This window comes from Physcomitrium patens, chromosome 1, assembly GCF_059467195.1.
Source record: "Physcomitrium patens ecotype Gransden chromosome 1, ASM5946719v1, whole genome shotgun sequence".
NCBI lineage: Eukaryota > Viridiplantae > Streptophyta > Bryopsida > Funariales > Funariaceae > Physcomitrium > Physcomitrium patens.
The window spans coordinates 3,155,455-3,169,794 of NC_143410.1; the positions used below are offsets into that span (position 1 = coordinate 3,155,455).

The 14,340-nt window shown below is 35.4% G+C and overlaps 1 protein-coding gene across 3 annotated transcripts; it reads right to left on the bottom strand.

Moving 5' to 3' along the window:
- Nucleotides 1-5,618: 5,618 nt before the first annotated feature.
- On the bottom strand, nt 5,619-12,061 carry LOC112292160 (protoporphyrinogen oxidase 2, chloroplastic/mitochondrial). 3 transcript variants are annotated; one of them, XM_090257020.1, is made up of 20 exons: nt 12,017-12,061; nt 11,215-11,380; nt 11,007-11,049; nt 10,765-10,900; nt 10,324-10,389; nt 9,837-9,887; nt 9,677-9,733; nt 9,277-9,368; nt 9,038-9,074; nt 8,803-8,868; nt 8,568-8,608; nt 8,226-8,379; nt 7,739-7,915; nt 7,389-7,463; nt 7,096-7,219; nt 6,807-6,915; nt 6,627-6,701; nt 6,420-6,526; nt 5,972-6,138; nt 5,619-5,791 (listed from the first exon to the last, which is right to left on the bottom strand). In XM_090257020.1, the coding sequence occupies exons 4-19, from the start codon at nt 10,765-10,767 to the stop codon at nt 6,011-6,013; spliced, it is 1,362 nt and encodes a 453-aa protein (XP_090113146.1). In that variant the 5' UTR covers nt 10,768-10,900; nt 11,007-11,049; nt 11,215-11,380; nt 12,017-12,061; the 3' UTR covers nt 5,619-5,791; nt 5,972-6,010. The 3 variants fall into 3 exon arrangements, with proteins under 3 accessions (XP_090113146.1, XP_024396127.1, XP_073396369.1); XM_024540359.3 differs by lacking the exon at nt 11,215-11,380; XM_073540268.2 differs by lacking the exons at nt 10,765-10,900; nt 11,007-11,049; nt 11,215-11,380; nt 12,017-12,061 and adding an exon at nt 10,592-10,672.
- Between the last annotated feature and the right edge of the window lie 2,279 nt (nt 12,062-14,340).

Genomic DNA, 14,340 nt, shown 5'->3' on the forward strand with positions numbered 1-14,340 from the left:
AGCCATTAAAAAGCAAGCTGGTGTAGTGTCCAAAAGAGCTGGTTTTACAAGCACCCCCACTGCAGTGTCATGTATTGCATGTAATGGTCGATGTGGAGCTAAAGGAAATACTAAAAACAAAACAAAACAAGTTTCACAAGTTATGGGGTTTTTGTTTTTGTCTTTGTTGAGAAACGAGGATGGGACATTGTGAGTAAAGTGACTTTTCCTGCCATTGCTTTGCTTTGCTTTGCTTTGCAATTTGTAAAGCTATCTATCAGTACAACTTGTTATCACATTTCCCTTGTGAACTTTTGTAATCACTGTCATTTTCCAACCTCAAGGTTTCCCACTGTGCTGTTGAATACATATAATTAATCCTGGTTATGAACTGTGAAACAACAATATATATATATACATATATATATATATATATTATAGTAATATCAGATGGCCATTTTGGAAATATAAAGAGTTTTAGAAAATATATTATCAATTTAAGATCCTCATTGCCAGTAAGTTAACCATGTTTAGGGGCTATTAAGGTTGTAAGGGCCATGCACATATTTTTTTTGTTTGGGTTAGCAATAAATAATAATTCTAAAAGAACGTATTTACTTTGCCGTCACCATTTCAAGGATGTCTGTGTAATTAGCAAAAACAGACCTGAAACTAATATAGGTAATGAATAGTAGAATAAGGACGTCATCCGATGTATTTAGGTTAAATGACAAGTTTTTTTTTTTTTTTTTTTTTTCAAAATTTATTTTCGTTTCATGTTATTGAATTGAATTGAATTTATTTTATTTTATTTTTTTACTTTTTAGTAGACGAATCATAGTTTTAGTAAATTTAAAAATGATCACGATGATTAAAATAAATAAACCTAACAAATCATTTCATTCCTCTTTCTTCTTTAATTATTATTATTGTCGTAGAATGATTTGTAAATCTGTTCTTTTTATTTATTTATTTATTTTAGGTTGATGGAGTTGGGTGTTCAGAAAGAACTGGTAGAGTCTTCCAGTGCATAATTATTAATATTTATTATTATGTATTATATATTAATGTTATAATGGCACTCTCTTACAGCATCGATCCACGGTGAAGACTTTTGGGAAGAAGCCCTGACCCAGTCCTGACTTATTATTTATTTATTTGCCTGCCAAACTCAGACCCATCCTTGGATGAATGCTGGATCCACGGACATTCAACCACATTCATTCAATGGATGAAACCCTCCACGTGGATCCTACTCATTCTCCACTTGAGAACAGCTCATTACCCACACACTTTCAACACAATGCAAAAAAACAAAACAGAAAACATTAAAAATATTATAAAATCATTAAAAAGTAATAAAAAAGCAATATAATCCAAAGATTCTTTGCTCTTGTATTTCTACATTAAATGAACCCACATGAAGGTTGTCAAAAAGAAAAACAAACACATCTTTGTGAGTTTGAAAGAAGCCATGTTATTTGTGTCCTTCCACAATTAAGCCTTAAGGGCTCATAAATTTACGCCCTTTTTTCCCCCCTTTTAAAAGAATAAAAAAAACACACACACACACACACATATATGTATATATATATATATATATATATATATTCAAACTAGGTTGAATAAGAAAGGAAGAATCCCCATTGAATTGGCATTTGTATCCAATGCATGATCTACATGGTACATATGGCTTGGAATTAAATTCAAGGCGTGGAGAAGGGTCTTAATCAATGAATTTAAGAAGGATTAAATGTTGGGAGGTAGTAGAAGTCAATGGAAAAAAAGGCATCAATTTTCCCCCCAATTAAAAACTCACCCAAAGCCAACATTGAAGGCCTAATTATGCATTTATGAAGTTAACTTGATGTTGTTAAATGGGTGTGGTGGTATCAGCATTTTGACAAAAACCACATACATGAAAAAAAATAAAAAATAATAAAACAATGAAAACAAAAACACTCCTTATTATTATTATTATTATTATTGTAATTATTATTCTTTCTAAAATGTGTGTATATGTGTATTTGATTGTGCCTCATTTGGTGATCATTGACTATTCCTATGACGTTTTGAAAATATAATTGTTGGGTTGTCAAACCCTTGTAAATTGGTTTTATTTATTTATTTATTTATTTTACTATGAACATCTAATATTATGTTGTGTGTTCATAGTTTAGGGTTTTTATTTTTATTTTTATTTTTCTTCTTCAGGTTTACAAATTTTTCTTATCCAAATTTTTTGTATATATTTTTTGAATTTGTAACATCATGATATTTTAGTGAATAATTAGTATATATATATATATATATATATATATAAATTTTTTTTTCATTATTTTTCAAATTGTCTTATAATAACATAAGACAGAACTATTTCCCACCTCATTGTACCCTCCACTTGCAAAACGACACTGTCCATACCCTGTTTCAGGTATCCATCCAAAGCTGAAAAAGGCACCAAAGACAAAAGAAAATAAAAAATAAGAAAAACAAGAAAAACAAGAAAAAAAGTAAAAGGAAAAAGTGATTTTTGCAAGTATTTTTCTACATTATTTGGTATATTCTACAAAGAAGTTCTATTGAGTTATTTCTATTTTTATATTTGATCAAATTTATGGTCAAGTTAATTTTGATGACATTTTCTAGTGTGTTGAACTTATTCTTGTCAAATTGAACATTAAGAAAGGCTAAAAAAGAAATATTGAGTTTTTTTGATAAAATTTTCACATCAGAAAACTTACACTGAGAATTTTACTTAATACATTTTTATAATTAAAATTTATACTTAAGGTTCTTTCTATTTGAGGTGTAAGCAACATTAGAGTAAAACAAAATACTTATTTTAAGATAAATAAAATATTTGCAAGTAAATGAAAACCAAATTTATGAATGGATATTTGTAAGGGATTTATAGATTTGGAAGTGACATCTATCTTATGCATAAACTTCCAAATTAATTGTAATAATGATATTACTATAATATATAAATTTAAAAATTACTTTTTAAAATTTAAAGATCTGAAATATGAATGCATATTTTGGATTTTTTCATATTTTATATTTATATTTAGAATCATTCTTTTTTTCATATTTTAAAGAGATGTTTGAAAAATTATTGAGCATAAATTTTATATATGTTTGAAAAAATATTGAACATAAATTTATAGAGTAAAACAGAGATTGAAAATGATTTTGCATTAACTTGAAGGTAATATATATATATATATATATAGATTTGTTTTCCCTTACAAATACGGATCAGTTTTATGGAAATATAGCACTTGATTGTACATTTTTTTAACCAATTTTTTACCATGAACGATCAACTTCATTGAGAAATAGATTAGATATAGGAAGGATCAACTTTTGCCATGAGTCCTCTACGGAATACAAGTCTACATCTACTAGACTTCCACATAATCACTTGATTTCCTGATAATTTACCTCCAAGTTGATATTGTCCCTAAGTACATCTTTAATACTTAAAAAATAATTATATTTAGATTAGTTTTGGAATTTAAAACTCATATACCTATATATATATATATATATATATATTCACACATATTTTTTTTTTTCTTGGGAAACCAAGTATCAATAATGATAAATATCACATGCAACTTTTGAAAATATGGCTAGGGTGGTGCATATATATATATATATATATATACATATATAAAGATATGTTGAACAAACGTAGTTCATCATATCTTTATTATTTCGCCATCCCCGAAAGAGAAGTCCACTTCAACAAAAAAAAAAAAATTATGAGTCAAACAATAAACATTTAAAAAAAAAAAAAAAAAAAAAAAACCTACTTCTTTTCTTCTTACAATGTGGTTTTTCCTTTCTTAGTTTCTTCTTGCTTTCTTTTTATTTGGACTATATATATATATATATATATATTTTTCCCACCATGAGTTTGGCTTAATGAAATACTCTTTGGGTTGAGAGATCCACGTCCCTCAGTCCCATGAATGCGTGCATGCGTCCATTCCTTTACACGCCCCAAACTTGCATGTCCAACATGCACACGCTCTCCCTCTTTTCACTTCCATCTTCACTCATTTTGCTTATCTACTTTGTGTAAAAAGGATGATGATAATAACAACAACAACAACGAAAATAATAATAAAAAATAATAATAAATTCATACCTTTTCCTAGTTCCCCACTGGGATCTTTTAAGGTAAAAATAACACCAACATTCTTCCTGTGAAGAACATGGAAGTTCCTTTTTGACAGATCTTCAGGGTTCCACACAATCTTACTCGAACCATATTAATAAATATACATATATATATATATATATATATATTCACACATAAATATAAGAAGCTGCGTGTGTGTGCGTGTGTATATATATATATATATTTATATTTATTAATGTGTGGATCTGGGCTCTGCAAGAGATTCAAGGCTGCTGAACACCATCTGCACACAAATCCTGCAACAATACCTTCACTTGAAACAGAAGGAGAAGAAGAGGAAGAGGAAGTCCAATGAGTTGCAGGGTCTGCTGCAATTGTGAGATGCAGAGTCGCAATAGCCCTTCAAGTCTCCAAGTCAAGACGTGGTCCTCGTCGTGCAGGTCTGTCGAGACCAGTGCACGGAGAGCAACCAACCAGGAGCAGTGAGTGAATGAAAAACAACACACCATCGCTTCCATCTCGACACCCATGGAAACAAACAACACCACCATCGAAGCCACTGCTCGTGTGAGATTTGCATTTACAGCCCTGCAGACAGACAGACTCAAGGACCACCCAGTTGGGTCTGGAAATCTAGAACCGTGTGCATCGAAATCAGTGAACCAATGCGTGAGTGTGTGGATGGATGCAACGCTCTGAGCTCGAAGGCTTCGAGGTTGTTGGCTTCCCATTCTGCTTCAAATGCAGTGCGTAGTGCCCCACAAGGCTTTGTAATGTGCTCATGATGCGGAAAGGAACGCTTCATTTGATTCGAAACATCGAAGTATTCGTTTGTGGAAACCTTGGACAATGGAAAAGTATGGTGGAAATGCTCGTGCGGCCATTTTTTGAGTACTGGAAGCTGTTGTGAAGGATCTGGAAGGAGTTTTGAGGTTTTTATTTATTTTTATTTGTTTTTAGTTTTTTAAATCTTAGGTTTCAAGATCCAAACACATTTAAGATACAAAAGAAAGAAAGAAAGAAATTTCTCACAGTTAAAGTTTTACTCTTGAAAAAATAGAATGGTGCATTATCACTAGTGCTAGAACAAGAATTTATTCAAAAGTGCAGCAACATCACCAATGGAAGAGTAACAGGTCCACTCTCTCACATGGACCAAAGTCAAGTGAATCATCATTGAATATTATAATATAGGGTTTATTTATCTTCTTCTTTTTTTGTTGAAAAAATGAAAAGTAAAGAAAAGAAAATGAAAACGGAACAAGTCATCATTTCCTCCAAAAACAAACGATGGTTGATGCATTTGCAAACAATCAAATATGAACTTGAGAACCATTAATTGTGAAACAGCAGGTGAGATTTACCAAAATTAGTAGACATTAGTAATTGGGTTTTGTCCATGGTACTTTAGTGCACAAGCAAATGGTAAATTTTGTATTTGAATTGATTACAAGGCACCCAAATAAGCATAAGTGTAAGCATAAGATTGCTTGGAAATCTTCATTGCGTTCATGTTTCTGGGCCAACAGAACGTCATTCATTAAAAAGCTTTCTCATCTGAATACAAAGTTTTCTCATCACACACCGAGGCTTGCCCATTGCCAATTCTGGTAGGCTTTCATGAATACCTCTGCATTAATTTCCTTGGTTGAGTGGGCGCTGTATTCAAGGAGCAAAATTATGCTGTTATTCTCATGTTCAATTACGACAATATATGTCAATCAACTCAACTCTGAATCCTCTCCGATTGCCGACAACCTCGTGAAAAGATGAATATACAAAAGTGTGATTAATCACTGTACAGACATTCTTTGTGTTTACACAAAAGCTCAGACTTACCCTGTCAAATTTCGCAGAGGGGTCTACACAGAGGTGCAGTTACTTAGTGCTGGCCATGGTGAAGATCTTCCGACCACCCGTGCCTTCAAGCATAGACAAGACGTGTTCAGCAGCCTTGCACCCGCTTGCAACTGATTTGCCGACAGACAAACCCCCTCTGTGATTACCTGCATGTTCAGAGATAACCTTCAGATTCCGGAAAAGTATCATCCCTTGACTTTGCAAGACAACACACAGCAGTTGCCCTGATCAACTGAAGCTAATACTACAAATTCAGAGTCAAGAAATAGTGAAATCCATACTGCACTATATTGAGGAACTAAAACCGGCTCGGAAAGGATAATGAATTTTACTATATAACAGAAGCATGGCTCCACAAATTGGCCTATGAATAATATCACGACCTAACAGATAGTCGCATGAAATGTATGTGAGAGGGTCGTCTCACCAGCGTAGAAAAGCCCAGGAAGGTCACTCTCCATTTTCTCCAGGGAACTCAGAAATTCATTGTAATCCAGACTGTATTGTGGAAAAGCTTGCTTCCAAAAAATATGCCTTCCAAAACATTCAGCATAAAGAGACAAAGTATCAGCAAATTCAGGATAAAATCACCTGTGTAGGTTCAAAACTGATTTCAGTTACGAATTAGACTCACTTTACAGCCACGGGAGGACCTTGAACTCCGACAATCTTCCGCAGATCTTCCAAAGCCACAGCTTTCACCTCCTCACTGCCATAGGAGAACAGTGAAAGAGTTTACATTTCAACATTAGGTAGAAAGAACTAACAACTTGGGCGAGTATAACAACCGAATAGAACAGTAAACGATTCTTACAACGGAGCAGATGCTAGGGCTCTGTTTCGACTTCCTCCAACAAAAGTAGTGAAAACCACTTGACCAGGTGGGGCACGATCTGGGAACATAGATGATGAAAACATTGTACCTATACAAGCAATGAAAAATCGTTGGGCAATTATCTTGTAATGTGCAACCAAAACAACTAAAGCACTAAATAAAGCCTCACTGTTTAATAATCGTTGCTTTATATCATATTCAGAGTGTATTATATTCGAGGGAAAAAAAATTATACAACGCAGACATATAACTAAGAAAATACACATACCAAGAGTGAAAAATCCATTCTTTTTCTCCATTCGAGGAACAAGTACACCAAATCCTTTCAGTGAATTCTTGACATCAGATTCCTTGAAGGCAGTCACAATCACTGACATGGGCTGATACACGATCTGTCTCAAACCAATCACAATCAGAAACTTGTTGCATGATTTGAGTAGTAATAAGACTGTGTTTACTGGCAGAAGCAAATTGCTGGGATGTTGGGTATCACACAACCTAAACAAAATATTGTACAACTCCAGCTGGTTTATGATAGCAAAAGTACTGATATGATGATACCTCTGGAATGAAGTCAAGAGCGTATGGTATCCCGTTCTTCTCGATTCCTAATTCTTGCAAGTTATGCAACGGGGTCTGCAGAAAATAAAATATTACAAAAAGAAGAGACCCTCTACAGATTCTGCGTAATTCCTCATTGAGTAGATCGGAAAGAACCTACACTTGGCACTTGCAGGAGAAAAGCATAGGAGACCAGTCTGAAACCACGACAATCAAGTGGAAGGGGAAAGCTTTTTCTTTCTTTTCCGTGGAAGAAAGCAATGTAGATCTGATCAATTTCTAAGAAACTTGCAATACGTCAATAACAGATAAATTATTGCATAGGTTTAAGGATAAATGAGAAAACCTACAGTCAGAATCACTGCATCGAAGTGCTTCTCCTTCTGCTGCGAATTCTCTTTCTTATATGTCACCGTCCAGTTGTTCCTTGAGGGGTTTCCTTGCTGATCGCTTGCAAGATTTAAGACAGATGAGTTCAATTCCAGGCTTTCCTCATCAAGTCTTTCGCTAAGTGCATGAGCGAGTGTCTGCATATTTACCAAAAACATATATTTCTGTCATACATAATGTGTATATACAGTCCACGGAGACCCTTCGATATGTGGACACCTTACCTAAGAGGTTCATTTTAATGAAAAATAATATCGAGCTTGGAGGACTTAACGTCCATAATCACTTCAGCAATTTAGGGCAGCTTGCGAATTAAACAGCATAGGTTGCTGGAAGCTGACCAATATTGGACAGCTCAGTTCTAACCTTCACATTCAATCGAATCCAAACATTACAAATACACCAGCACGTTTCTGTTCTCAAGGCATGATACGAGGATGAAAGTACCTGCATACCACCAACGAATGAAAATGAACCTCGAGGCCGCTTCTGAGCTGGAGTGACCTTCGCAGAGTCACTTTGCACTTTGAAACTTTCCTTCTTTGATCCACTTTTCTTCTTGAAACTTGACTTCACTCCACCGATTAAGAGCGATCCATACCTGCACGGTAAATCAGGTTCAGTATACTTTTTCTTGATACCATTCGTGATACAGTTGAAAAGGAGCGCACTATCTTCCATGCGATTCTAGAAATCTTGACTACATTTGTGGACACACACGTCAGTTGCAATTAAAATTGCACAAGGCCATATCTCCACACACAGGGCTTATGGGTAAAGGTCACTAACCTCTCTTCTATTGCAAAAAGATCTGGAAATGTATGGCGGATCTGGTCAGAGTAACAAGAAATCAAAGGAAGGTCCACGCAGGCAGTCGAAAGGAAATTTAACAAAAAAAGATCATGACGAAAAACAAGGGACCGTCTCAATGCATATCTTCAAGCACAAGAACTAAGATGGGTCCCTGAAAACTTTTAGAAGAACAATACGATGTGCATATAGTAAAATGAAGAGATAGACATACAGAGACAGAATCAGGATCTGAGCCACTGGTCCCTGCTATAAAAGGATCCACAAGGTAATCCACCACCTGTATCGACAACGTCAGGAAAGGCAGTGGGTAACACACAGAAAACATATCTTCTTTCATGAGGTGGACTCACAAGTAAAATGGAAGTCAAACCACAAAAATGAAAGAAGTCCTTAAAAAATATGGACAGCTAGGCTACAGGAGGATCGGAGAGACGAAGAAACGTCACCTCACGACCGAAATGTCTCGTTATAAAATTCCCAACACTGCACTTCAAAAGAAAGTCCGTAAGAATGGTGGTGGTTCAAGATGCACACTATCATTTCTACGAATACCATCGAATGGATTTCATCCTCACACACGCTCATCAGCTTCAATGCATGGTTCTATATAATTGTACTCATACACGAAGGGACTAGTGAAGTGCAAGACAGAACATCTGCGAATCGAAATCTACTCGCTCCAAACCTTTCGTCTTGAGACTTCTCTCTTCCATTGGCTGCTTCTTTTAATGGAACTTCTTTACGCTTCCAAAGAAATGGCTCTAACAAAATTTGACACTGCACCACAGAAAGGGCAGGTTGTCCGTATCTCAAAAACGACAGTTTTACAAATTTAGCAATTTGTATTACGGACAGATCTGTTCTATTCTAGGAAATAAACAAATGTCTTGATTATGGCTACATTAAATAACAGTCCCATCAAAATTTGAAGACTGACGTATGAGTGTCATTACAAGATCTACTTCACACCGTACTTCATAAAAAGTGCCAACTCCATTTGTAATATAAATTACTGGAAAAAATCCTCACTGTTAGCAATATTTCATGCTGTCCACAAAGCAAGAGTTGAATGATAGGAAGCAAACCTTGGCTTGAGCAGAAAGAAGCTTAGTAGTAATAAGACCCAAAGGATTAGAAGGCAACTGCAAAACCAACAAAAGTCAACTTGTTCACGTCCATCCACGAAAACCACATAAAAGGTGTCTGGTGGAAAAAAGCTAAAGAACAAGAGCAGAGCAAACATACCTGTACTGCCTTCCCGTCCCTGACAACATAACGCTTGTTCTGCATCACGGGCTACGACCAGAACAAAAGAAAACTCTAATTAAATTGTATCGCCAGAGAGCATTGTGCTTCCATCAGAGATTGAAGGAAATCCATCAAAACCTCTATTTAACTCCATCTACTTGATAGAAATATTACCTGTGAATGATAGGAAAGCTGAAAAAGAACATACAAGATAGATCCAACTACATGTCTGACAGGAGCTAGTGACACATTTCTTTTTTGCATAGTGCTCACGTATGTTCAAAATTAGAATTAATAACAAATCAAACTACTAATAGTATCAGGACATTCCAGTTCACAACTCATCTAGCCTCAAAGGAACATGACAAGAATCTGAGCTCATTAGTTTTGTTCAATAGATCATACCTAGACGAGGATGAAACAAAAGTACTTCGTAGTGGATTGGAATTAACTATATAACGAAATAAGCAATGAGAGACCATACCCATTGCTGCTTCTCCCTCAATCCAAGTTCATCAATCAAAGAAGAGACTTCAGGTTCAGTCTCAACCTGCCATATCACCAAGACAAAGCAAAAGAATCGGTTTCATTCATCAGATAGAAACAACCGCTCTCTTACACATTCCATACGCAACCATCTAATCGAACGACTCCACTATGATCATGTTTGTACTTATGATGTAGTTGAACCTGGACACAGAACAGATCCTGAATAGAAGGGTGTTGCGTTTTGACGACACGGCTCATCTTACAGTTTTGAAAACACTGGTCTGAACCTTAGGAGTTAATCACATGCCTCAGCAAACCAACATTCACACTCGTATATTGCTTTCCTGCACACCTGACCACATTTGAGCAATGGGTGGACACAAACACAAAAATAGGCGGATCAATGACAGTGACCAAAAAGCAGATGCACATGTACCATAGTGTTGGGTCCCTGCTCCCAGATGAGACCATCGTTTGAGAAGCTCTGTATTTTCCCACCGACTGCATTTTGAGCCTCAAAAACAGTGACTGCAACCCCTGCAGATCTTAAGCGATGCGCTGCTGCTAGACCACTTCGATTAAGAAGAGAACAAATTAGTATCATTTCAGCAATTAGCCACTACTTGCTACAAATCAGAACGGAGACTTTGAGCTACACAGCCAAAGGATGGTGGATACCTTACGCCAGCTCCCACAACAGCCACAGAACCAAGGGACCGCTCTGCAAGTCAATCACATTCTATCAGTGAGATATTAGTTCTACAATTTCTATATTAGCCCTAAAGACAGATTATTCTATCCAATAAAGGATGAACGTAGACTTAAATTTACTTATCAAGTCTTAATTTCTTTAGTCTCTCACTACAAGCTACGATCAAACATATACCGTGACAAACCCTCGACAGCTTCTCACTGTCCAATTTCGAGATCTATATCATTGAAAACATGACAATGACCCGGCATCCCGGCAATGTCCATGACCGATGCTATCCAATTTCATTCCATTTATGCATCTCTCCCCAATCCCAAACGTTTCGAACAGGCTTGCCAGTCTGTTACACGAGAAACATGACACTAAGTAAAAAGGATATTCGACGAGGAGGAATTCTAGGTGATATTTTATTTTTTATTTTTTATTTAGAAACCCAAGAAGAAAGGCTAAAGGAAATGTGATGCTAACAAATGCAAGACTTAAATTTGTAAATACCAGAAAACCAATGAAACAATTAACTCGAGGGGAACTAGACGCCATCTCTGGACTCGAAGATTACACCTCAAGCAGAGAACTTCTAATTAAGGACCACCAGCACCCTGCCCTTTACACAGCTCCCAAGTTTCCTAAAAAGCTCCCGAGCTAATCCCCAGAAACGAAAACAGCACACAACAATCTCCTACCACGAATTCTACGTCGCAACCTCAAAACAACAAATGCGTCCACGAACTTCGCAAACCCACAATGCGCACCCGCAGGACCAACCACGACGTAATCAATCTTCGATTCCGCAACATGGAATCCACTCCGAGACAAGAATTTGGCACCTAAATTCCCCCTCGAATCCCCTGAGCCTCACTAACTACCTCACAAATCGAATGCACCCACAATATTTTTCACAATTCATATCCTCATCACAGTATTGCACCATACTTTCACTAAACAGACATCAAGGAAGGGACCGAATTGGCGATACCTCTGTGCCCCGGATCCGCCATGGCCATGAACTGATGAAGCACAAACAAGAGCTCATAAAACCCATCGCCTTGAACACAAAATCCTTGAAGACTCCACCAAGGGGTTTCATTTTTCCACTTGGCGACCCACTGTTGGATTTCTGATAGCGGACCCAGTAAAAATCCGACGTGGACTAAAAGTAACAAAACTGGGTCATCTCCAATTGGTTGGAAAAGGTGAACTCGGGATTGGAGTGACTTCACACCTTTTGGGCTGTGTTTTTGCCTTGTTTTCTGTTGGATAGTTGTGATATCTTTTGGATTATTATGTCTATTAAACTGCTAATACTAATTATAATCATAATCACCATCATCATCATCACATTGGTATGTGCATTAGTACCATGTGGGTTTCAAGCCTAATGCTAATAGAATTATCATTTCGAATGTAACTCTAATTTATGCCCACAAAGCTAATCACAAGGTTAAGTTGCCTCACTGTTTTTGTATATGTCATTCCTTGCTCTAATATTGGTTTGGCAATGAACCACATTGGCTTCTCTCCCCCAACATGTGAAATAGGGTTCTTCTTCTCCAAGCTTGTGTAATCAGGGAGTCTTTTCTTACTTCCTTCCATCCATCCTTTCATGCAAATGGGATTAGTTTGACTTTTAGGGTTTCTGAGATTTAGGGTTTGTATTTGTAATTGGGTTCTTGTACAAAGACAAAGACCCCATGACACATTTGAGGGGGTAGCAGAAGATGGTCATGTGGGTGCCCCTTTCTCGTTTTAATTATCTCCTTTTACCTAAAAATGTATGATGTATACTGTATTTCTCTTGCTTATTCAATTTATATTGTATGTCCCTCATCTCTTCAAATATTTTTGCCAATCCATTGACAAGGTCTATCCATCATGTGACCCTTTGTCACAGACATACATATTTATGTAGATAAGTACTTGGTAGAAGGTAAATGTGAATTAAATGCGTGTAGATAAGCTTATACCATCTTTAAATGATTTTCTAATCTTTTTGAGTGATACAAGAATTTAATGATCTTTAGTGCTTTGAAATTCATGTCCTTGACACCCTTCATTTAACGTCACATAGCAAACACAACCACATTTGTTTTCACTCTAAAAATAGATTTTTGTAACATGAAAGAAGTTTTATTTGTTATAATTGTGTGAATCAATGATCTCATATGGATAATATTTTTTGTTGATTTAGATATTGTGTGGTTCTTACATGTTTAAAAAAGAGTTGGTCCTTTCAAAAACATCAACAAAATCATTTTATAACCTTTTGAATTTTAATTTGTTCTAAAATATTTGCAACCTTAAATAACATAAATTTTAAAGAAAATTCTATGTATAAAATGCATAATATGATATACAACTGTCAAATTGGGCCTTCTGCTTATTTTCTTTTATACTACAGATCCATTGTCTCACTCCAAATTGTTACATAGAGAATATTTCAAGGTTTTGTTGCAAAAATCAAACAAATTATAGATATGTATTTGATTACTCACTTACTTAAATAATATTCATTTTCTACAAATTATTATTAGCATCTCCAATTGATTTTGGAGATCTAAGGTAAGGTGAGTAGAGGTATCAACATTCAAGTGCAAGCTTACATAGTCATTGGAGATGAAGACATTTGAACATGTCTAAGATGCCTTGTGTTTGGGATATGAGGTCCATGCCACTTTATATGTGTATATGTATTTTTATATGAGGCCATGTACAAAGATATGACATTTGTACAAATTTTTATCTATGACTTATATCATTTTTTTTACATAATAAATTTCTCCAATGTTCTCTAGTTAATATTAGTGACACCAAAATATATTCTCAAAAAACATGGTCACTTATGTTGTTAACATTTGGATGCAAGGTTTAATAAACTTCATAGACCCAACAACAATATCTTGATTTTATACTTTGATTTGATGCTTTGAAATCCAAGCCACTCATACAACGTATCAAAAACACTCTACCAAGATGTATATAGAATGAAAAATTAGATTATGGTAATGACAATAATAAATATTATTGGTCAAACTAAATCAATTGCAATAAAGGCTTGAAAAAGCTACATAAGCAAGCAATATACCAAGTTCATGACATGGTCCACATTGGACTATTTATCTTGCATAATGTGATGTTATATCCTGATCTGGTTTGTTTTTTCTAGTAAACAGAATTACTGCAAACTGTTGGCTCTACTTACAACATTATAATCATAATTAATTTTTATTTTGGAAATTAGTATATGCCTTGACAGCAACAAAAAGTTACACGACATTTTCCATATTTTTTCTTGCAATGTAG